Source organism: Anneissia japonica, unplaced genomic scaffold, assembly GCF_011630105.1.
Source record: "Anneissia japonica isolate Jap-2015-1 unplaced genomic scaffold, ASM1163010v1 scaffold287941_len684077_cov200, whole genome shotgun sequence".
Lineage (NCBI taxonomy): Eukaryota > Metazoa > Echinodermata > Crinoidea > Comatulida > Comatulidae > Anneissia > Anneissia japonica.
In genome coordinates this window covers 318,282-344,635 of record NW_022713799.1, presented here as the reverse complement: position 1 = coordinate 344,635, position 26,354 = coordinate 318,282, and the positions used below count along the sequence as shown (strand labels likewise).

Genomic DNA, 26,354 nt, shown 5'->3' with positions numbered 1-26,354 from the left:
TGTTGATTCAGGCAACGTATAGTGCCCGATGAAATTTAAATATATATATTTTTAAAATTTTATTTTTCTTCTTAATACTGGGTGTCCTGTTCAATTTTTGCTCGAGTAAAACCAGTCTAGCTACTCCCTTCTGGGGACAATTTTCTCAGCTGATCTTTCCACTTAATGCAGAAAATTTGACAATGAGGAATGCTATCCAGGCTGTCTGCACTAACTGACAGGGTTGATGTACGTACCTCCTCAGTTTCAAACTCAAATTCTATTGTTTCCGTTTCCCATTCTTGAAAGTCTGCATCAATGGCAGAATCTCGACTATGCGTAACAGATTGTTTCATTCTACGTTCATGCTCCCCTGAAATAATCTTTGCTCTAAAAAAGAAGAAACAAACTTAATGATTACCAGCATACTTAAGACACACCTACATTGAGCATGTATGTTTTATTACTGTTTGTGCTGAGCCGATAAATTTGAACCGCAAAATAGATAATATAAATTTGAATAGCACATTTTGTATTTATAGCATGTAGCATATTTTGTATTTATTTAATCATATAACATATTTTGTATTTATTTAAGCAAATATTTAGCTTTCCATTTAATATTATAACTACAAAATGTTTACCTACACTTAACAGTTTGCATTATTTATTTATTTATATTTGATTTCTGGTGGTTAAGTATTGTCACCATCATGGACTTTATTTAATCTTGACAATGTTCTAATAAAGAATGAAATGTAGAATCGATTACTAACATACCAAAAATGTTTACATTCATTGGTAGACTATAAAACACCAAGTAGTTTAACTATTTAAGAATACTCACTTTGTCTCTTTAAGTTCTTTAGTTGCGGAGCTAAGCTGCCGTTTCATAACATCTGATGCTCTCAAAGCCTCAGCGTAATCGGCGACAGCAAGGTCACGTTCTTTACGTAGTTTATCGCACATTGCTTTGATGCTATCACGTTCTTTAACTGTCTTTTCCCATTCACTAAATGCAAAATCTCTCTGCTTGCTCTTATTTGTAACATCCTTCTGTAGGTCATTGCCCTCGCCTTCTAACATTTCAATCCGTTTACGTAGTGCACCAAGCTCCTGACTTGCCATATCAAACTCAGAGCGCATGTTTTGCTTCTGCTGAACAGCGTTGTAGCATTGCTGTTGCATAGCTTCGTAGTCGGTAATAGCTTGGATGCGCTCGTGCTGGGCAATGTCACGTTCTTGGCTAAACTTATCACATTCCTCTTGAACCTTGGCTCTGTCTTGTTCAATGGAAGCAAGGATACTATTCATCTGTAAACAATTTGTCTCAAATTTTAGTTTTTCATCTTTTAAAACTTGTAATTTTCTACCTAATTGTTCATTTGAGTGTTTCACTTGTTTTATCTCAAGCTCTTGGTCTTTCAGTTTTTTTTCACTCTGTTCAACTTGTTCATGTAGTGAATTAATTTCCCTATGTACCGTGTCGCGTTCTTTCATTACAAGTTTATGTTCAGAAACTGCAGCGTCACGTTCCTGGGTCACCTTCAAGAGACTTTTCTTTGCATCTTGATAACTTTTACTATAATGATCTCTTTCTTGAATTCTACTACGCAGATCTTGTTCAAGTTTTTGTCTCCGTAAAATTTCTGCATCTAATTCTCGTCGCGCTGAAGTGAACTGATGCTTCGCATGATTTAACTGTTTTTGTATATATTCCCTCTCGGATAAAATAGTTTCATTTTGTTTCTGTAATTGGGAACAATCTTCATTCTTTTGTTCTAAAATACTCTTAGAATAATTAAAATCCGTGATGAGATCAGCATGCAATTTTCTCAGTGCTTCATGTTCTTTTTTCAATGACTCCCATCTGTCTAAAGCGGTGTCATACATTTTGTTTAAGACCTCAGACGAGCCAGAATGGATGACCTTGCGATCCTGACGGCGTAGCTCACTAAGTTCTTTGTAGTGTTCATCATGGTGCAGTTTTAGATTCTGATATTCTTTGATGGATTGATTCAGTTTGCCTTGTAAATCACTTCTATCCAGTTTCAATGACTGAACCTCTTTCTTCATAGACTCATTATGTTTTATCACACTGTTATGTTGCTTTCTGTAATAGTCAACCTCCCGTAGTGCTTGATCATAGCGTGATCTCAAATCTTTTAAGTCCGATGACAATCTGGATATTTCATAGTCAACACTAGACCTTTTGCTCCCATTGGGAACCATGACTTCATCCCCGTTCTGCATGACTATAGGTTCCTGATGACAATATTGACCGCTGCCTTCGCTAGTTCCATAATGTGGTACGTTTGTCTTTACCTCTGTCTGACGTGTAGGGTATCTTGTAATGCCACGTGGACCTGCAAATGATGAATTTGAATAAATATTAGTAAGATATATCCACATTTCCCTTGTGCTATTACCTTCACATGGTGGGGGAGGCTTGCGTGTCTCAGAGACCCCTGTGAGTTATACCAAGTAGGTTCAACCATGTCGGGCAGGTCACGGGATAGAGGCCAGACAGAAATTAGCATCTGGTCCTCCAGGTTAGGTTGGACGTGGTGCTAACAACTCCACCCCGCAAAAAACATTTTGTTACGGAAATGACAAGATATCCACATTAGGAGGTTGTAAACAACATTAATCAGTCATATCTGATGTTTTTAGACGGTCCCTAGCTGAACCCAGGTCAGTAGTGGTGATTAAATTTATTGTATTGAACTATTAAACAACACAATTGAAAATGTAGAAGCTGAAAAAAACATCTGAATTATCCTATAGTACGGTTTCATGAGTATACCTCAGACATGTACACAAACAAAGAACAGCCTGGGATAAGCCCTTTCTTAAGACAAAACCAAGGAAAACAGTATGGGATTATCGCATATCAAATCAAATACTAGGGGAACAGCAAAAGACAAACCTATCCCAAGTCCAACTCAATGGAAACATAAAACCACTTTAGTGCAAATGAAACCACCTAGAATATTCTCTTCTATGAGATACAATACAATGGGGATGACAATCTTCCCTCCCATACTGTAGTAGGAAGGAAAGCAGTACATTCCCTCCCCCAAATGACAAAGAAATTGCCAGGGACATTTCCTTTTAAAGTAAAGAAAAGGGAAATCCTGAACAGTAGCATAAGATAACCCCACTCCGCTAGTACCAGAAGGAAACTGGGGCAGTGTCTTCAAAAGTAACAGCCTGCGAGTTTACTTTTAGTGTACCACTTGGGCCAAAAACAAGGGAGACAAATGTCCAAATAGTACCTACTGTACACTGCAAAACTCTTATCGGTACTTCCATATGTCTGTAGATTTTTTCTTTACTACAATATTTTATTGTATTCTATTAAAACCATAGGTTTTAATTTGGATAATTAAATATTCAGCATCAAATGATGAATACTGTAAAGTAAATCACATGGAAGCATCTGATAGTATAATCTACTGAACAATTAATCATTAATACATTCAGTGTACATAATGTCAAAGGTCATATTTCACCATTGGTACTTGATCTCATATCATTACAGAAAAAAAATTCAAAGAAATTAGAAAAGATGTGATCATCTCTTATTTCAATAAAAGAAAGTGCAACACAGGTAATTCCTTCTGGGTATTATATCTGTAAGGGCAAAAGTGTTTCAAGAAAAATGTTATAACCATGGAAACTATGTTCACATTAGACATTTTTGTCAAGCTTTATATAGGATTTCTGACTCGGAATGGAGATTATTTCTGATTCATACGACAATACATACATACAAACTAATTTATTTATTTATTTATTTACCAAATTTCTATAGCGCCCATTTCATGAGTAATCATGTTCAAAGGCGCTTTACATTAAGAATACAAAAAAATATAAATTAAAAATAATACTACAATTATTATCGATTATATACAAGTTAATTAAAATAATTAGATAATAATCTTAAATGAACCAAAATCAATTGAATTCACAGTTGACAATGAAAAAGGGCTCGTCCCCATCTAAGGATGTTCAAGACACAGTGACATAAGGTTACACTGAACCATCCCTCTCCTGGTAAATACAATACACACAGATTACTCACATTCGGAATTATTCAATGAATCTTTACAGTATTCTATAAAGTAGAAAGGCTTGTAATTATAGACAAAGAGTTTTAGCTGTGCCATAGATGCCCTTCCCAGAGACGCCCTTCTTGTCATCCTTCCAATGGACATCCGTTCAGATGTCTTCCCATTGGATATCCCGTGCTTAGCGACATTAGCTACAGTCGCCTTGCTCACGATGTTGCCATGGTGAGTTGTAAATCAATGTTAAGGAAAATTACTCTATGAAATATTTTTTCTCTAAGAATTAAATATTACTATTTTCAAATGACTTCAATGACTTATCATTGTAGAACAAGTACCTACTGTAATTGAAAAAAAAAATGATTTATAACAATTTTTAACCAAATTTATTTCATAATTATACTATGATGATCAACCTGTGAAGAATTTAATTACTTAAATATTTAAGAAATCAATTAAAATATATTAAATTAATCTAATAAATTTTAATGACTGAATATATTTAAGTAGTAATAAATAAATGCAATTAGGCAGACTGTAGTAACAGCATATACTGGTACCTTGATAATGCAGGGGAACTGCAATACGACGCCTTGTGCGGAACATACTGTATCACCAAAGTTATTAATCCAATTGAATAGCAATCAGAAAATTATAAGTACAGTACTTAATTAATCCTTTAATCTATTAATGCTTCAATCAAAATCTTAAGTTCAGCAAAGCTGCATCGATTGTGCAAAGAATATTTACATTTCAAACGCGGAATTAATACTTCATGTCGATTCCACAGACACACATTTCTAATTGAGGAGTTTTCACATCCTTTTTGCGAATTAAACATCAATCCAACAATTTAAAACAGATATTGCTGGTATAGCCTCAGCTTTATTATTTACCAAAGGACTTGATTGAAGAACACCAAATACATTAAATCCTATTGTCTCACAAATTGTGTATGGTTTACAATGCTCGACACCAAATTATAAAATGCACATTTTTGTTTTGTGCAGACAAAGAACTTTTTCCTCATGGATAATCCATGCCTGCATCAACCTTTTCAACCTCATTTACATATTTATTAAAAATTCATATTACTAGCAAATGCACGTGGGAGGTCATCATCATTATCTCACTCACTCTTGTGGCGGCAACACTCAACATGCAAATTACACAGCGCACGAACCGAGAAAGCGAGCCGATTACTAATAGTTATTACTCAATGGTAAAAAAGCAATTTCTGGTTTTATAAAATCTACTGTAAAGTACCTAGGAAAAATGAAACAAATGTACACACCTTACAGTATATTAACCTAAAAAATTTCTCATCATATCATCTAAAACAGCTACAAGTATTTTACCAACTAAAAAACCAACATACTAAAATAAACCTATGAATACAGAAAGATATGTTTTAGTTGTGTCAGAATAAATTTTCTTAAACAAAAGCAAAGACGTTTTAATTTAAGCTTTGGTACTGTTATGGTGGTTATAGTGCTCGTCTTTTTATCCTAAGAGCATAGGTTCAATTCACACTAAGTGTCAATATTTTTTATTGCTACTGCTTAGGCCTCTCATAACACTTAGAGAATAAACTATCAAACATTTACATCGATTATAAGTAAAGCATTTTAATACTTACTTAAAAAATTCACTTCTTAAATATAAAATATATGTAAGTATAATATAGAAAAGAAACAAACATAAAATTCATTAGCTTATGATACATTATTTTTTATCTGTCAAAAATTTCTAATAAAGCCAAATGAATGGAAGACTAAAACCAATCAAACAAAAAGCTAAGCTTGCAAATAAGAACCAATGAATTACTGTAGATAGAGCCTAGAGCCACCAAAGCCACTAACACTGAATTGCTACAGTAACCTCCCATAAGCCTAATTGATCAAGACTAATGTTCTCACATCTTGTGATAACATCCAAAGATGATGACAAAAATAAAACTACTTGACCAACTGCTAGTACTCGAAAAGAAATATAAAAAACCTGCCATTTTCACAATCATAAGTCCTCTTCCAACTGCCATAAAGGTGTGCCATTTTGGAAAGGTAGTCAACTCCAGCGTACCTGTGTAGACACACCTGCCTTCGACAGAGCAGTATTACTAACCCTCTGACCCAAGCCTTCCTGCATGGAATCTAAGATCACTTCCTGTTTAGCTACAGGATCAAATATTTTAATAATATAACCCGCAATAGGATAAAGTATTTGTGGCCAAGATATTAACTGGTGGTAGTAAACTTTTATACCTTATTAAAAAGGACTCAATCTTTCTAACCACTAAATGCATCAGCATTAAAAATCAAACTCTCTCAATAAAAATGGTTTAAAAAAAAATAAGACAGACCTAATAAACCTAGAAAGAATACATTAATATTTTATTTTTTAAAAAAAATTAAAATCAGTTTAAAAAGCTCCTGACACCAGTCTGCCCTTATTCAATTTAACAAATTGAAATGAGATTTGCTCACATTTTCCAAATATATATATCAAGAATATTTTCTATTAAAAAAGACTAAACAAGAAATAAAGATGAAACGATGGAACAAAAGATTTAAAAATAAGAATAAATAATAAATTATTTTCCAATATCAAAAGCCAAATTAAAACTAAAACCAAAGGATATGCATTATCTTCCTCCTCCTCCTCTTTCTTGTGTGGTACCATTATTATCCCCGACATCATCAAAATTTTCCTGATGACAATATTTCCCTTCTCCGTCCTCAGTGATCATAAATTCACGGTCAAGATTCAAACTTTCACAGAAATTGTAAAACACTGATGGATAACCATCGTCATCAGTATTTTATAACTGTCAATACCAGAACTAAATGGTTCATTCCATTTGCCAAAAAGGGGAGCACAGTAATATTGTTATAAAAACCAATAATTGGCTTAAACTAAATTCAGATCAATTAGTGAAAATGAGACAGCCAAACCAAATATATATCAATTAGTGAAAAATGAGACAGTTTTAGAGAATGACATACTAAATTAACAATTGTCTTTTAAGAAAGAAAAAAATCAATACTGAATATGAATTCCTTTAATTACAATTGTATGGCAAGGAAAAATGTATGAAAACATTTAGGTTAATGGCACAGATTATGAATCCTTCAATATTAAACATTAAATATTGAAAGCATTTACAATCCGACTTCGAAAACTAATTCATAAATTATAGAATATTGTAAAAAAAAAAACCAACATGGCGACCTCATCCAAAGCATATTCTTTTAAGGTAGAAAGCTTCACGTTATTAGAAGATGTCTAAGTAGGCCTTTTCAAATACCGGTATAAAAAAATTATACCACATTAGATTATAACAAGACATTTACGACATATCAGAATAAATAAGTTTTTACATCAAAATTAAACACATCTCCTCCCTACTTATAATGGAATTGTCTATGTGTTTAAGTTACTTGATTAAGAAAACAAATATTTATTAATTTTTTCTCCACATAGCAACCATCTACTCACTAAATAAAATTGAATGGCCAAAGAGAATCCTGCGGTACCGTTGTTCATCCTTATTCCTTTTTGGTTACCATAGAAACAAGATAACAATCTGTCTGACACTGACAGGTCTTTTAAGTCTATTGTCTAATACCAAATTCAAACAACAAAATGTAATTAGGCTAAAATGCCTTTTAAAAAAGTGCATAGCTAGGTGGTTCATTGCAATAGCGAGCATTTTAATTATATTTGAAAAATGTTTACGAATAATAGCAATGCATGCAAGAGTTAGTCCTAGCTTGGGTTGAGGCGATTCACATGAATAATATACCTTATAATTTTCGCTGTAAATCAATCGTAAAGCCCTAAGTTTTAACACCTATGATCAGATCAGTTGAGTACTGAAGTTCACTGGTACTCACTTGTATTCTTTTTAAGTACAACCTTCTAGTCTTAAGAATCCATACAATTTTAAGGCTGTATTTATCAAAAAAAAAATAAGAACCTTTCTAAATTTATGATGCCCCAGAAAGGATCAGGGCAACGATACCAAATGAATAAATTAATAAATAAAATCATTTAATTATTTATGTTATTAGGCAAATAATATCATTATCACATGATTACTAAGGAGGCAACTTAATAGTTTATTTGATTTTTTTAAATGAGTGAAAGTGTGTGCAAAATTTCATTAAAATTTTTAAGGTATTTTGCTGTAATTTTGACTGATAGTACATATTTAAGGGTTTATTAGGAAGGAATAAAACAAAGTTAAATATTATAATCAGGTAGATATCTGGTATTTTTCACTTAGAAGTATAACTAATTTATCTAATGCAACTGATTATTCATTAATCAAATCCATTGATAGCATGCCTCTCTGTTATTACAAGAACAAGAGTAGATTGTAGTGGATTAATCTTTAATTTGTCAATATAACTTCCACGCTATACTGTCATTAATGTTATTTATATGAATAAAACATTAAAAAAAAATTTCATAATAGGTGATTTACTCTTCAAATAAAACCAGCCTACAATAATGGTTACAGTACATATATTTAAAATATCTAGTAAATACATTATAATAAAAATATTATTTCATAAAAAAATTACAGTAGCTACTCAAAATGAGCAATCCTTAAGTAAAAGATAATGTCACTGTTTGATTGATGGCAAAATTAATGTATTTAGTTTTTATTGTCGGACATTACTTAAGATTGGTTAAGAACTGTTGAGTAATTCAAGTGAAGACTAAAGCAAGGATGAATTCATCAATGCACTAATGCATACATCAATCAATATTGAAAACTTAATAATTAAATCTTTAAAACCACTGACATGGTAGGCTATCTACTTGGGATCATTTTCACAATTTCATATTCACATTCAAACGCAAGTTGTTTGGCCAATGACATGTAACAGTCATCGATTATGAGAATTCATTTCCAATCTCAGTTTCCATTACATAATCAAATTAAGAAGAAACAACAAAATAACTAAATTACTTCTTTAATTATTCAATATATTGATATTCTGTAATTAAGGGAATCAGAAAATTAAATTCATAATTTCAGAATGTTTTCTTTAAGAAATTCAAAGCCAGAAAATTACACAGTGAATATGAAAAAAAAAAACACACCCTAACTTTTTCATTGTGTATTTTAATTGACGGCAAATGGCAAAGATAATTTCTCATTAATTCAATTTACAGGAAAAAATTTAAATGATGGTTGACAACTATATTATTATCAACCATCCTAATTTAAATTAATTTTCTAATCTAAAATAGTTTTCGTCAATCTTTAATTATTCATAGACTTATCTTTATAATGCAAAGGTACTTAGTATAGTAGATCTAATCAAGAATAATCCATGCTTAATTACAAAGTAATGCATCTGTTAATATATCAGGCCCTAAAAAAATATTATTAGTTTATCCCCCTATCTACAGTAGGCTGGAAAAGTGATGAGGGAAGGAGTTTTTTTATTTTTTTTATTTTTTTTTTATTTTGCTAAAGCCAAATTTCACTCTTGGGTTGTTTGCTGGTACATTGATATTCGAAGTAAAACATTAATTATAAACAATATCTACTAACTATATAATAAACAAAAATGAAAAAAATATTTTTTTTTTCAGTATCACAGAAGTGGGCGAGGGTGTAAACTAATAATTTTTTTATTTGGCCAAGCATGCAATAGAAAATAAAACTCGAATGTATCATGTGGAATAAGGTAGTTCAATTGAAAGATTGAGGTGTGCTCATTTAAAAGTCACACAAAAAATTATCAATAAAAAAAAAGTCAGATTTAAATTTGTTTTTAAATCGCGATTTTTTCAATGATTAATAGACGTTTTAATATGGAAATTCCTAAACTTGCCAGCAGAAATTTCAGGATAGGCAAAGACTATAAAAGAATGATTATTTAAATGCACATTAATTTATAGGAATAAAATGTTTATTCTAATTTTCAGTTGAAATCTTGTAATTAATAAACAATGTAAGCAATTACATTTTTCAAGCTAAATTATTAAATTTACTATACATGGCAATTCATCTTTTATTAACACAAGCTTAGTCCTCGAAAGAAATGCTCAAATTAGCCTGAGTTTCAGCTTATGAAAAGCATAATGCCGAAGGGACTTATAATATAACGCAGGTGCTTGCGAAGTAAATCAATTTAAGTAATTTCTGTAGGGCAGGAATGAATCACCGAACATGGCATATTTTCCTTGTGTTATTACAGTATATAACCAGGTACGATGGATAGAGCAGATGAATCGTTATTAAAGAACTCTAACCATTATGAGAGAGAAACCTAAGTGCAAGATAATATTTCATGAGTTCACACTTACTAATGGAATTGTGTGTCATGCACACGCACACTGCCTTTATCATGCTATCAATTTGTAGAATATAAAACTGTAATTATTACATTAGTATAGAATAGCTTGGCAGTTAGATGATTGATTAGCTTTCAATTTCAGGGTATTAGGTTCAAATCCTTTCCCCACAAATTTAAAGAACTCCAATCCCTATGTCAATTTTCTATTACAAAATATGAATTAAACTTTCTCTATACACTGTGTCCTGCAGAGGTTTCTGCTGAGATATGAATAAATTTGCTTCTTGAAAATGAGAGTGGAAATTAAAATTGTTGATAAATAATTTCAAATGCAACCACTGTTCCTATCAGTACAGTAGAAACCCTCATTTACGAACCCCGATTTAACAAATTCCCGATTTTATGAACGTAAAATAAGTGAAAGATAAAAAAAAAAAAAAATCCGCTCAAATTGTAACTATTATTAGCATGAATAGAACATAACACACCATACTATACAGTACTATGTAATTCTCAAGTGAAGGAGGCCCTCTAACGGGCCTCTTCAAAGTCAGTGTTTTTTATGACTTCACACATGTGCATGCGACAAATTTTACTTCTCTTTCAAAACATCGTTTTCAGCTTTAAAATTCAACATAGTGTTTTATTAAATGATCAATATATATAATAAACAAGTATCTATGGAAGTTGTGTTGAAGTAAAATCCACAATCTAGGTATTTAAGAAGGTAAAAATGTCCGATAAAAACAAATTTGTGTAGGGCCTTGAGTGGGATCAGAATGCTTAGAAGCTGCCTACTGTAGGACTAGGCCCCCTCAGACTTAGCTGCGTAAGCCTGTAGGCCTAACCTAGGCCTAGTGTATGCTAGTGTAAGTAGTACCAGTACAAATATAAAGGAATCTGGGTCAACCCCGATTTTACAAATACCCGAATTTACGAACGGCTCCGGGCCTGTGCCGTACGTAAATGAGGGGTTCTACTGTACTTATAAAATAAATGACAGCAGGACTTTTGAGACTAACAATATAGAATTTATTATCTAGCTTTCGTCCACACAGTGGCCTTCATCAGGAGACTGTACAAATGGGATAAGAAACAACTATAATATAAAACAGAGAAATAATTATTGACGGTAATGAGCGAGGAATCCTCAATCAATGTTAAGTCCTAGTTCTATACAGTCTAATTGCTTAATTGTTTGGTCTTTTTTGACTTTAAGTAAATCCATGCCGAGCCACTAGGGCCCATAGGGCTGGAGCTTATTCCCAGTTTCTGTAGCGTGAAGCGGGTCAGAGTGTGGTACTCCCCCTGGGTGGGATGCTGGTCCCACGTAGGTTACTCCCAGCAATTTGCGGGAGCAATGGAAGTAAATTGCCTTGATCAATGACACGTGAAATGCACTGTGAAGATAGAAACCCAGACATCCACCAAATAAGAATTGAAACAACCGACACCCACCAAACAAGTATTGAAACCCCAACACCCACCAAACCATTCCCACTGTGCCAAACAACTTTTTACTTTAATTTAGCAGTATTAATCCATTAATTATACTGTTTGTATAATTTATATCATATCATTCAACAAGCCTGTCTTAGTACATTGTTAACAAGAGTATCATTGCTAAAATAATAATGCTGCATTTCATATTTTGATTAAATACACATCAAAATTCTTGAATCAGTGACAGGTTTTTTGTAAAAAAAAAGATTGAATTGTGGGATAGATTTTAACAGTTTCTATAAATTGTCTCTTATGGGCAGCAGGATATTTTCTTTGATAATTTTATTGATAACATTCTTATAATTTAGAATACCTTTAAATGATCAACTAAACGTGTGACAGTTACTAATAAATGTTTGGACTATCTGTTACTTATAATATGGATTTAAATTTTCAAATCAAAGATGACCATTTTGCGAATTATCTTTCATTAATATCAACCTACAATAACATAAATTTTTCATGCAAATAATGTTTGAAAGATGATTCAATGCCACAGTAACTGTAATTTTATGCACACATGGAAGATGATGAAGATGGTGAGAAAAAACAAAACCACAACTGAATAGTCTTGCCATTAGCAAAGACATTCAAATCTTTCTTTTAAGAATGAAACATATTCAATCAAAGAATATGAAAATATCTTTGTCAGGGTACAGCTAATTCATTTTGTTTAATCATGGACTAAAAGCCCAGAAGACATAATATTCTCTTCGAATCCACTCACTAATTAATATCCGCTGAAAATGAAGAGTTTTCTTTCAATCAAATATTATTAATCTGAAATTTTGCAAATTTTAATCAAAACTGTGAATCATCTGACAAATACAGTATTCAGTTTGGGCCACTCCTTGATGGAAAAAATGAAAAATGAAACTAATGAGGGCAGCATCACTATTTTAGAAGATGCCAACAATAACCTATAGAGGGAAGCATTTGTTGATTTACCTACTCAAGGACATTTTAAAGAACCTTTGACATGATGTGTTTGAATGCTCAGCCAAACATTACCAAGACAATCAAGGATGACAGAAAAGGTCAATTGATTCATTTCAAAAGAATAAAACTTTTATTTAGACCAACAGGTATGAGTAATAAAACATATACACCTGCTGTGTGTAGTAGTCCCTTCCTCAGTATACTGTTCAATTCCAACAATCAACATATAACTGTATTTTACTGTATAACTGAATGAATAGTACTTGCTAATATTATTTCAACAACAAATTTTACTAATATACTTCATCACAATCATATCTTGTTTTGTACCATAATCGTTTATTAGGACTAATGACTAAGGTTTATTTCTTTTTTATATACAACTATATAATTACATTACATACTAAGATTTTGTAATAAATTTACAGTCAAGACTGGCATACATTGGGTTCCTACGGAAACATAATCATTTAATACAAGTCTTGTAATTAAAATCCGTAAAGCAGCCAAGGCGGGGAAGACATTAGACTTCCTCAATATGTCTTTTAAAATGTCGACTTTGTGCTAGACTGGTTACAGAAAATAAAATGCCTAGGCCTAACAATATTAAATAAAAATAAATAAATAAAACCATTACAGTAGCCAAATTAGCTAACTAATACCCATTTCACACTAGCAGAAAATATTACAACTTTTAACAATTATTAACAAGTTATATCAAGTTTGATATTTTTGGTTCGTTTCACACATGCACTTTCAAACCATAAGAAATCTCGGGAAAACTCGGAAGAATAATGACTAGGCCTAGGGTACGTAGTACTAGTAGTAGTAGTAGTAGGCCTAGGCTAGTTGTAGGTTGTCCGAATTACATATCAACTACTGTACTAAACTAGGCCTGGTACCGAATTAACAAGATTATAATTATTCCATGGTCCTTAGCCTTCAGAGAGTAAAACGAATTCAACTCCTAGCTCGCTTGCTGTAGTCTAGCTGGTGAGAAAGATAGGCCTAGGCTAGCTAGGCGCAGTCGGGCCATCGGCCAGTAGCTCACCATTGTTGTTAGATGCAATCAGTGCGACAAGCATCATAATGATTCGCTGTCGGCGTATTTTATGAAGCCTCGTGATTGTTTCTACATCAGACATGTGAAATTTAGCGAGATTTCTTTTGATTTTTGGTCTAGGCCTATTAACAAATGGTAGTAATGTTGATACCTAAACCTCAATATGAGAATGGCCTCAAATGTTCAAACTTTTAAAAAACTATTAACAAATAATTGAAAGTTACTTACATAAGATAATAAGTAATAGTTTTATTTTGGTTTCTTTTACTTCTTTATTTCGTAAATGTATTTACGAAAAAAATTTCGTATGTAAATGTTTTTGTAATTTAAATTTTGTTATTATGTACTTCAGAAACGGCCTTGTGAAAAACACATTTAATTTGTGATCAAGTTTTCCGTTTTCAAATAAAGTCATTATTATTATTATTATTATTATTATTATTATAATACGTTTTCCATCGCTGCTGCCATCCGTTCGAACTAAAAAAATAAAAAAAAAAACCAGCCCGCGAAAAGATCAAAATATGGACATGACGCATGCGCAACAACAACTCGGAAGATTTTCGGGAAAAAAACAGGCCTCGCGATGGTCTGTTTTTGTTCAGAGATAACTCAGGGGACCCCTGTGAAATCTCGGAAAGTTTACAAGGATTTGCTTTCATACTCATCCAAATCTGGTTACAACTTGTTACAAGTTGATAATATTTGCAAAATAGCATCAGTGTGAAATGGGTATAATGTAGCTAGAATTACCAGATCCCTTCAGTTGATTTTGTAGCCATCATCTGGTCTTCATACATGCCAAGTTGGAGGTAGCTAGTGGCTTGAGATTTAACAGGAAATAAATCCAATTGGCGTGGGTCGAGGGCCCCGAAAAATGTTGGGCTTAGATGTTTTCTGGTGCACCCTGGATAGAATCTCTAGTGCTCAACTTAAAACTTAAGAATGTGTAGCTGGAATAGGAACGATAGAATTTTCGATGATTTTAGGCCTGATAAACTATAGAATTGCGAAGGTTTCAAGTGTTTTGATAAAAAGTTTGAGTTAATAATAAAATAAATAAAGCTTGAGATTAGTGGAAAAGCGTGAGATTTTAGGTGAGTGGCTTGAGAGCTTGAGGTTTGGTCGAAAAGCGTGATGCTCACGCCGGATGCGTGAGACTTGGTACAGTAGGTATGGGTCTTATTTATACTAAAATATGGTAATGAGTATAAAAATTTGATAATAAAAATGTAAACTTTCCAAATATAAAACTTCGAGACACTGTATATTTTATAGCCAATTTACAGTTAATCATCATCGTTTCAATTCTTTTTTACAATACACTTAATAAGTAGAACCTCATAGCTGTAAGAACACACTCCATTAGAGCAGAATGGCTATCACATTGCTTGAAGGCTTACTCATGAATATTCAATAGGTAATTAGCATACTTTAAATCTATATCTCATGAGAGAATTTTCCATTTAGCTTTGATGCATTATTCAATAATTCTAATGAACACAATCCACCAGAAAATCTTACCATTAAAGAGAGATCAATTGTGGTTATCATAAAGAGTGCCTACCTTAATGTAAGATTTCCATGTTCAATTTTTATAATTCTTACCTGTAGCATGAAAATGCATTTTTTGTACAACCTAGACCTACTTTATCCACTTTTTAAAAATACTGAATATCAAATTTGTTTGTGGAGGGAGGAAAGAGGGGTTATTATCAGGCAATCTCACAGCAAATACAGTATGTGATTTATCATTATTAATTGTGCAATACCATGTGAAAAAAAAAACATGTCCTTATGGGAAAATTCAATAGTGTGTATGTACTACAGTACTTGGCCTTGGCAGCTAAGATAGTAGAAATCTAAACAGTAATTCTAAAGTCTTGGGTATGATGCCCAATCGGGACTCTACATCATAATCAAAAAGTACCAAAATTATCATTAATTAAACTAAACCTAAGGACACATCGATCCACTGGAGCTATCCAAGTCTCTTTAAGAGCAAACATAATATTGGATCACAGAAAACCAACAGATTATTGTTGTAAGAGACAGTAAACACTTGAAACAAAAGAACAAAATTATAGATGACTGATGTGATGTAGGACTGGAAATTCCCAAGTTCAATGTCCAAAAAATGAAACTATACATTAGCTTCTATAATACATAATTATTCCAATGGATGACTCCTGTTGTAGCCATGGGAAATTCACAAGATATTATTACGGAATATTTCCTCATGACGGCATAATTTAAGGCTTACAAAGGGGTTGTAATCTCTTGAGAAATACACCTGAGGAAATGATCAATTGCAATCTGGGCTAATGACAGGATAGGTTATCTTAGTCGTCAAGGGAAACCGACACAGTAAACTACAGTTAGTTGGCCCTATGATATGTTTTGAAAACTAAACTATGGATTGGTATAAACCAAATTTGATTGAACGCAGGACATCCAAAGAATTCCAGAAGATTCATGGCTTAAATTAAAGTCCAAAATTAGACAATAAAACAGTCAGTACTGCACATCTAGATAACATGCTCCCTCATAGCACAATGTAGATGGACAGCTCAGGATTACTTTTTAAAATGCATGAATGCTGAAGGAAGTTATTCTTTTACCTATTATTTATAGCAGAGAAAAATTGCACAAAAATATACTGCAGTCAAATTTATTGCTTATCCTATAAATTATGTTTTAAGGGTAGTAGTAGGCTTTAGTAATCATTGTTTTTTATTTCAAAATCCTTAACAGCATTGATGTTTTAATTTTGTTTGTTTAATACTGTTTTCAATAAATGCAATAAATTGATGTAAAGCAACTGGGATCAAATTTCGAATTCATTTATAATCTAATTTTATAAATACAAATTTGACTTGTACGAACCTCCTGTATCTTGTAATCAAATCAACCTCAAGGTAATGTAGCTCTTTACTAATATAATTTAGCCCACAAAACTCAACTCAAGACAAAAATATGAGTGCTTTACTCAGCAATAATTCTACAATAATTTCCAAACTAAAAATATAGTAATTAAATAGAAAAATATATACTCACCAAAAGCCTTTTCTTCAACATCTGACTCTGAAGTGCATGATGATATTAGTGATGACTGTGATGAACCTGCAAACCAATAGTAAAGAACCGTCAGATATGATGCTATAAAGCTGTACTATTGTATGATTCACTCAACCAACATTACTACTAATATACCCTCGCAGCATTCGATCTGACACCAAATCATTAGCTAATGATAGCGCATAATAGCAAAGGTGAGTGAGGGCGCTGTACCGTCATGTCTAAATCCTAATGGATTAGTAAATGGCAGAGGTCAGTTTTCAAATTTTAGTATTCATTAATTCATGAATATTATTTTCTTTTGTTTCTCATTCTATATCATAAATGATATGATAGGACAAGGTTTGGAAAATAAAGTTCGAAGGTTCTGTCTGATGCAGATCCATTAATGGTATTTTTTTTTAATCCAATTTGTTCCAAAGAGGAATATACAGTACATTTTAGGTAGGCACTTAGTGTTGAATCCCAATGCAATGACAATAATATAAGACTTCCCCAAGGAGGTAAGAAGGTGTTTCTTAAGTGTTGAGATTAATTGATCAGAGTAACGATGTAAAGTGCATAAACCTCACAATACTGTAGGTGCTAAGACCAACATCTGAATGTTTAATAAAATTAAAAGATGCAGTAGGCCTATATCTCCTCTAAATAAAGACCACCACTATCTCCATATTCTTTAGGAGCTTTGGTGTCTAATTTGAATAATAAATAGACATTTATTAAAAATAATAATAGGGGACCATAGAAAAGTGGCGCTTAATTTGAGGGGTCTTAATTGGAGGGAGACCAGTACCATGGAAGAAGATTTTCAACATTTCTGGGATGGGGGCACCCTTCACTAGCTTACCGCCCGTCTTTGACTTACAGGAAAAAAACTATGAAAATACAGTTGACCAAACAATGAAAGCTCCTGAAAAAGGATAGCAAGTCATGTTAACAAAGTCCTTTCTATTTCTTTCGATCTAGATACAATGGACTAGGCTGCAAATTGTGTTATGTTCATTTAACATATTACACAGTTTAATGAATCCACGTTTGTGCAGTGATGTGAAACATTGTGAACTCAAGCATGAAAAGTGTGTAATAAACTGAATCACTCTACTTGATGATGGCAGTGTCTGCTCACTGCCTTGACCTAGGACCTCAACTGGTACTTATCTACCCACAATGACACAGATTTTATACACTGGACCAACACTAATTTTTCGTTCTACAAAATCAAAAGCTTTGATCTTCTATTTCAGGCTTTTACCGAACAAGTTTACAAAGAATTATGATGACTAAGATGTATATTGGGAGGAGCTCTTAGTCACACCCAAAAATACACAATATAATTCATCTATTATTAAAGGTTAATATATTGTACTTTTATTAAACATCATGATTAACATAATAATCTTGTACTTTTAGGTAGTTGGTACACATATGCACAAAATTTCTAAAGAAATATCGCAGATACTAATTTGTAAAGAAATTCAAGTATAGCCAATGCCTCAGAGCAAAATAATTACTGCACAGTTATTGTCGTCAATATTAAATATGATGCATTGAGATTGTTTTTCCTCAGTGACATTTACATAGGATAGAAAATTCCCATGTAAAAATAAAAACAAGATTTTTTCTCAATTTTTAAGCAATTTCAGTGTTCTTATAAAATGTGTTCTTGTAAAAAAGAAAGAGTATATTTCATCTTGTTAAGGTATTAGCAGATTAGCATTAGTCTACTACTACACTAAACCATTTTATAATAAGTAAAATTAATTGAAAACTTAATTACAGTAGTCAAATTAAGTGGATCAAGTCTAAAACTTGTTTAAAAAAAAGTCAACATTAAGATGTAGAACAGAAAGACAGTGAAAATATCCTGATACAAAATCACATTATACATTCCAAATTCTCACCTACAATTTTCATAATGCCAATGCTTATGAAATTACTTAACACCTTGTCTGAATAAACCACAAAAATTCAATCTGGTTTACAGATCAAAATCAATAAATTCGCCCTACATTTATCACTTATTTTCCAAGGGCAACTAAGCTGTGAGTTTAAAGATTTGCTTATCAATATTTAGTATCATCAAACGACTTCTTGCCTCATCAAATAGAACAAAAATAATAAGCATAATATTGGATATTTCCACACGTCTTTAAAGATACACCACCATAAAAATCAGAAGAAAAAAAACCTCACAAATTAAAAAATGATCAAATACTGTTGGTTATTAACTTTCATTCAACCAGAATCAGATCATACAAAATTAATTTTGATAGTTTTCCATTTGATACGCAACTTTCATGATTCCTTCAAATAAAAAATAAAAAATCATTGTTGTGATAAAGGTACATACTCTGATAGTTTTTATCACCGCACAGAAAAAATTACATATGATCACTGGAAAAAGAAATGATTAAATCCCTATAAGATAGGTGATTGAAAATTTGAATGATGATTTTTTAAACATTTTCTTGTAACACAATATATCATCTCAATGGCATTCAATTATTAGTGAATCTGAATATGAGAAGATTTAGAAATATGATGCCACAGGGCTTGTGGTTTGCTAATGTCAGTTTTGTATTGTTGTAAAATTGTTCAGTACTCTGAAATGGATAAATGTCGACTTAATAACAAATATTAACCACTGGCACTGATCGTTATTTCTTGGCTTAATGTTTTTGACATGGAATTTTTTTTTGTTTAAATTTCAATGTATTCTACTGCAATGGTTGAAACAGTTAAATATCGACCACAGGCAATGGCAGCTAGTTCCTTGCCACTGTCTTGAGAAATATTTCCAACATTTTTATTTATTTTTTTCATACCTTGAAACTATTGAAGTTACTAAAACCAAAGGTAATTTTATTAAATTTGTATTGTATGACAACTTCTCTAAAGTCCTCTCCAGTCTATCAAATTTTATTTGACAAAAAACTATTGCATGCCCATATCTAGTCATGATGTGCCTATATATGGTCGTGATGAGACATCATCATGACCATATTTAGGCATATCAAATGATTCTATCATATAAAATTTGATAGTCTGGACAGGGCATTAGCTTTACTAGCAAGGGCACAGTTTTTCTTTAAAATAAGGTTACTGTCATGTATTTAACCCTTCTTTAACTGTTTTATTCTTGACAGTAAAAAGGGCGTATACTGTAAGCATGCAATATCATGAGGACTAAATGATTTGTCATTCAATCTTTGATTGTCAGACTCCTACTGAAATAACATCATCTTGATTTAAGGGCACAGTTTTTCATTAAAATAAGGTTACTGTCATGTATTTAACCCTTCTTTAACTGTTTTATTCTTGACAGTAAATAGGGCGTATACTGTAAGCATGCAATATCATGAGGACTAAATGATTTGTCATTCAATCTTTGATTGTCAGACTCCTACTGAAATAACATCATCTTGATTTAAGGGCACAGTTTTTCTTTAAAATAAGGTTACTGCCATGTATTTAACCCTTCTTTAACTGTTTTATTCTTGACAGTAAAAAGGGCGTATACTGTAAGCATGCAATATCATGAGGACTAAATGATTTGTCATTCAATCTTTGATTGTCAGACTCCTACTGAAATAACATCATCTTGATTTGTTTGCAGAAAAAGCAATGTGGATCTAGAAATTAGTCCAGAATGAATAATGAAGCTTTAGGATGGAAATTACTACTTAGATACAGGAAATTGCTTTCTTGAAAAAATATAAAGCTAGCAAAGATAATCAGGAACTTGCTTTGTAAAATAATTTCTGAATGTGGTTTGTACTGCATTCAAAAATGGATGAAGTCTTTTTTTCCCCTTTCAAAAAGACGTCTACCACACACACAAACACTCTGTTTTCCCCATCCCTCACCAGATATTGAGTTTTACAAAGGACTATGCAGGCCTACATTTCAGTATGTTTGCATTTCTCAAGGATGCCCTTTTACTACTTTAGGTACTTATAAATCTAAAAAAAAAGCAATAAGGAAGAAGATTAATTACAAAAACTAGAGGAAAAGGAAATGACCATATTGCTGAAAAGATATAAATGGAATGATTGATTGAAAACGACAAAAACTATAAGATTTCAATATTTGATGGTGTTGATGACAACGATAATGATGATAAAAAAACTGAATCATGAAACCAATGAATAGTAATTCATAATAATAACCAATACAAGAGAAAATGTAACAGGAAAATGGTAATTGAGAGTAATACAGGAAACTAATTGGTTGAGAATCAAGGCAATAATAATAAAGATCGTTATTATTACTCATATTAAGATACATTTTACTCTGTACTATACTTTTCTTTTAATTAAGACTCTCATATCGATAACAATCTGTCAGAAAAAATGATTTAACTCCAAACTTCTTTCTCAGAAAATATACTGCTACCATGCTTATGTTTTCGTACAAAGAAAAAACAGTCATACCATTTATTAATCTATTTATTTATCTTTTTCCCAGGGTTCATATTTTCCCAATCCCTATTTTCCCAAAATGGTGATAATTATTTTTTTAAGCTTACAGTTACAAGCTTCTGGTATTCCAAGATTATAAAGTATACTACCTATGTTGAGCTAAAAACTAAAAATTAAATTAAAAAAAGTGTAACTTAGTACGAGTCCTGGCAGTTATTCTAGCTTTTATCTGAATATTATGTAATGTAATGTTTAGTGTTATTTACTATAGTGCATTGCACTGAACTCTCAATGCGCTAAAATAAAATAAGGAAAAAAAAGAAATTCCAACAAAAGATTCTATGCTAACCAACTTAGGAAAGGAACCGAAATGAAAGGACTATAGCAGAAGAACCGCACATCATCACACCGTTCTCCCGCAATTTAAGACCGTTGTCAAACAATCGTTGGCCGGAACATAATTCACAGGTGCCATAATGATGCACAGTATCTATTCTAACTAATGTTATAAAAAATAAGAGATAAACGATTCAAACATTCTTATAGCATTCAGTTACATCATTAGTGGTAAATTTAAAGTACAATAGAAACCCTCAATTACGAACCCTGATTCAAAATAAATTAAAAAATCCTCTCGAATTGTAATTGTCATTAGCATGCATACAACACAACATACCACACTATATAGTTTACCATGTAATTCTCAAGTGAAGGAGGCCCTCTAACGGGCATCTTCAAATTCAGTGTTTATTATGGTTTCACGTATGTACATGCGACAATTTTACTTCTCTTTTAATTATCGTTTTCAGCTTTAACAGTCAACATAGTGCTTGATTGTTTTATTGAATGATCAATATATAATAAACAAGTATTTATGGAAGTTGTGTTGGAGTAAAATCTACAATCTAGGTATTTAAGAAGATAAAAACGTCCGATTAAAAACAAACTAGGCTAGGTGTAGGCCTGTGGGCCTAGCCTAGGCCTAGTTTATGCCAATGCAAGTAGTATCCGTGCAAATGAATTTGGATCAACCCCGATTTTATGAATTTCTCTGGGCCCGTGCCATTCGTAATTGAGGGGTTCTACTGCAATTAGAAGACAATACGGAACGAAATGAATACCCACCTCTGATATTCTTATTGGAAACTAAACAACCATCAAAGATAATTAATCCAAGGTATTAAGCAATACCTACAAACTAGGCTAGGTGTAGGCCTGTGGGCCTAGCCTAGGCCTAGTTTATGCCAATGCAAGTAGTATCCGTGCAAATGAATTTGGATCAACCCCGATTTTATGAATGGCTCTGGGCCCATGCCATTCGTAATTGAGGGGTTCTACTGCAATTAGAAGACAATACGGAACGAAATGAATACCCACCTCTGATATTCTTATTGGAAACTAAACAACCATCAAAGATAATTAATCCAAGGTATTAAGCAATATTGCAGTTAATTCCAACACCTGCTTGCGTCAACAACTTACTCAACACAATGAGAAAAGTCTTAAACAAACTACGTGCTCTTACCCTACACAATCTGCTTTGTCTTCAACCAACTTGAAACGCACTTGAGCTTTAAAAATTATTTCCCATACACATTTAAGCACTTGCTACGTAGCTTTCATTGATACCAACTGAACCTCAAAAGGGTAGATTCACTAGAAGTAATTGGTCTTAAGTTACCTCAGAGAATCAAAGCTAATTTTGCCTTGTATATGCTGGGTCAATGGAACAGATGCCAAATGCCAAGTTGTCATAAATATCATTTGAAAGAAACACAAATTAAATATCAGGCTGGACACCCACTGAATAATAAAACCAGTACTAACTGTGTTCCAGTATTCAGAGCATGTAGGCAACATTTTAAAATACAAATGTTAAGTACAGACTTAAATCCGCTTCACTGAATTTAATTTTGTTTTTAACTATTTACAGAGGATGAACTATCCTAGAAGGTCAGCTGATTTACAGGAGACCACTTAAATAATAAATGAAATAAGGTGATGCTTTATAAACTATAAGTCTCATTAAGAAGTTTAGGGAGTAGCAATGTTCTATTTAGTCACAATAGAAAATCCTGACATCAGAGGATTTGAACCACAAATCCTAGAATTCAAATGCAAGCACCTTAATCACCAAGCTACAGTACAACTTGGATTGGGAGACAGAAACAAAAAAAGATGGTGATAAATATAATTTTTAAAATGAGAATTAAATAAACAATATATCAAAAAATGTTCAGATTGTTGAAATAATTGAGAAATTGCTTTTAAAATTTAATGTACCTTTCTTTTCAACAAAAATTAGCATAAATCAATGTGTCTAGACAGCATACTGACAAATGCAAATATCAAAAAATCTGATACAATTCATAGTAAAAAAAAGTAATAAAATATGATCAAAATACATATTACAATGAACATTAATAATTAGACTATCTATGCATGAAATCAAATACAAACAAATGTCTACAGTACTGTATACAGTTATATTTATTTAATACTTTCGACTATTAATAGCATCTGTAGATGCACTATGCAAAAAAAAAAGTCATCTAGGTAGAGACAGCCAATTTTGGCTGCATTGTTCTTATATTTTGGGTACACTGGGGTCAAATATAAGCAGATCTCCATATCTTTTATCTTGCTTTGGTGAAACCCTAGCGGGGCTGGGAACAACTAGTAGTTCATTTGGCCTTGGCCTGCAGTGTGTATCAGAACAACGCCTGGAACCTAGTAGGATAAGCCCTGTAGGATTGGTGAAAACAGCTAATTGGACCTTTTCTCAGTATTTTGCAGTCATTTAGCTTTCATTAACAACATAATAGTCTGTACTGCACAATGGGGTGAACAAAAACCAATAGCTTCAGGGAAACAGAGGTGCAAACAGATTTCATAAAACTAGGTCTTTAAAACTTACTCTGTGACTTAAAATTCAGTTTTCAGGTTTTGCTGGAGGTTTGCAGGCTTTTCACAACTTTTTACCAAAAAATGGATTCGTATAACTACAGACTTAAAAGAAAACCATTTGGTACGATCTACTGTATATAGTATAGTATAGAATCTGAATGTTATACTTAAATTCATCAAAATTCACTATAACTTTTGTTGGTACAGTAGGATAGGATAGTCATATGCCACTTTCACTCGTGCTCCTGTGAGTTCTGTTCTAGCGAGATCTCAATTAGGGGAGTTTCAAAGTGCTGGAGAAAGGAGCGGTGAAAAGGATTCCTCCGCATTTATTTTCTTTTTTGGTCACTGTTAGGATATTTTATGACGTCAATCCTTTTTTCAAGTTCTTTTATGTGGAAAGCGCTTAGAAGCATTGTTTTGCATTAAGCGCTCTGTAAGACTAACATCATTATTATTACATAATCATCAATTGGTTTGCATGATGTAAGGTGAGGTTTGCGAGATTTAACAATACCCGAGACAATTTCTTCAGAAACGAAAGTCAGAAGTGAAAGTCCTCGAGAATGAACATTATCTCAAATGAACATCATCAGACATGATCATCAGTAACGAATATTATCAGCAGGGAAAGTCCTCAGGAATGGTTATCAGGAATGATGATCAGTAACAAATATTATTATTAATAAATTTATTATTTTTACTGCTCTTGGCTCTCCTATCACTTAAAAAATTACTTGAAAGATAAATGTAGTTGATTACTACTGTAGTTAGCAGATAGTCCATAGAAATACTGTATGTGGCAATACTCAGTTACTAGAATCACTATGAAAAAGGGATTAAAATCTTAGAAGACCCTGGCAACACAAAGAGATGGATTAAACTTACTGACTTCATACTGTATACATCACTAGAGCTATTATACTTCACTGCAGTACACTTCATTTCTTTAATTACACTTTTCTCTAATTATTTAATAAAGTTCAAGTTCATTGTAATTAGTACAATTATCTTTAAATGATTGTACGAATTATTAATTCAAGCATTAGATTGAATTTTTAAGAGAAATCAATGTTTTCTTTGGTTTAACATGTTGATTGCCACCACTTTTTCCTAATTCCATCTCATACTGTAAGGGCACCACCATAATTTAGTAGTGAAACACAAACTAACATAGAGTAACTCTACTGTATGTCCTTCCATGAACCTCCAGGGAAAGAGTTTATGTTCTGGCAACCACTGTGAGCAAGTCTTCTGTCTTTTATAGTACTGTATTCCCAGCAATAATAATTAAATTAAAGTACAGGTAAACATAATAGATTAAAAGATGAAATGTAAGCAAATTGAACCACAGGCCGAGATAGGATGTAGCAAGCTTTGGCATCATGGAATAAAGCTTACAGTAGGTCTACCATCATGTTTTGGTGGGGTTACTTACAGACAGCATCATGGAACAGGAGGTTTACTATCTCTGACATGGGATAGTACTGTAAGCTTTCAAAACTGAGATACTTGAGGCTCCATGGATACTAGCACTGAGCACACAACCAATCTATAGATCTTGCACATGCTGAGGGTCATCATTTTTTTACAACATACAAGTGTGATCCATTAATGAAAATGTCATCATTTGGCATCCAAGTGTTCTACGCCTACATTCAGCCAGGATTCCCTGTTTGTTAACTCCGGAGTGCCAGACCTTTTAAGATTGAAAGTTGACCACCTGAACTACACTCTAATACCCGATTCACACGTACAAAAATCTTACCAAATGTAACAAAATGTAACCAAAAGTAACATTTTACGGCACGTGTGAAAGTACCTCCGTGTAATATCCTTGTAAAATCTCGGAACGTCTCGGTAATCTTTACCAGCCTCGCTGAGGCTGGTAAAGCTTCCGAGATGTAACATGGATGAATCTGCGCATGCGCAGGGATTTCAACACAACAACAATCTACTGTTTCACGGGGGTTTTGAATTTTCTTCCTTCTGTATACAATTCTGATCCACTAGAAATAGATAGCCCTAGTTTTTCTAAATGATGAATGAATTACCCTTGTTATTGATGCTA

At 32.6% G+C, this 26,354-nt stretch overlaps 1 protein-coding gene across 3 annotated transcripts in view; it reads right to left on the bottom strand.

Annotated features, from left to right (window-relative positions):
- Positions 1 to 26,354, bottom strand: part of LOC117108783 (disks large homolog 5-like) — a 52,615-nt gene that overhangs the window by 16,626 nt on the left and 9,635 nt on the right. The window contains exons 1-4 of one of the 3 annotated variants that reach the window (XM_033250933.1): positions 6,694 to 6,802; positions 4,067 to 4,284; positions 827 to 2,345; positions 237 to 369 (exon numbers count right to left, since the gene is read on the bottom strand). In XM_033250933.1, coding sequence (XP_033106824.1) covers positions 237 to 369; positions 827 to 2,345; positions 4,067 to 4,284; positions 6,694 to 6,752 — 1,929 coding nt within the window. In that variant the 5' untranslated portion in view covers positions 6,753 to 6,802. Of the gene's footprint in view, positions 1 to 236; positions 370 to 826; positions 2,346 to 4,066; positions 4,285 to 6,057; positions 6,122 to 6,693; positions 6,803 to 16,934; positions 17,001 to 26,354 lie in introns of those variants that run through there. The other 2 variants (XM_033250932.1, XM_033250934.1) reach the window with 2 other exon arrangements.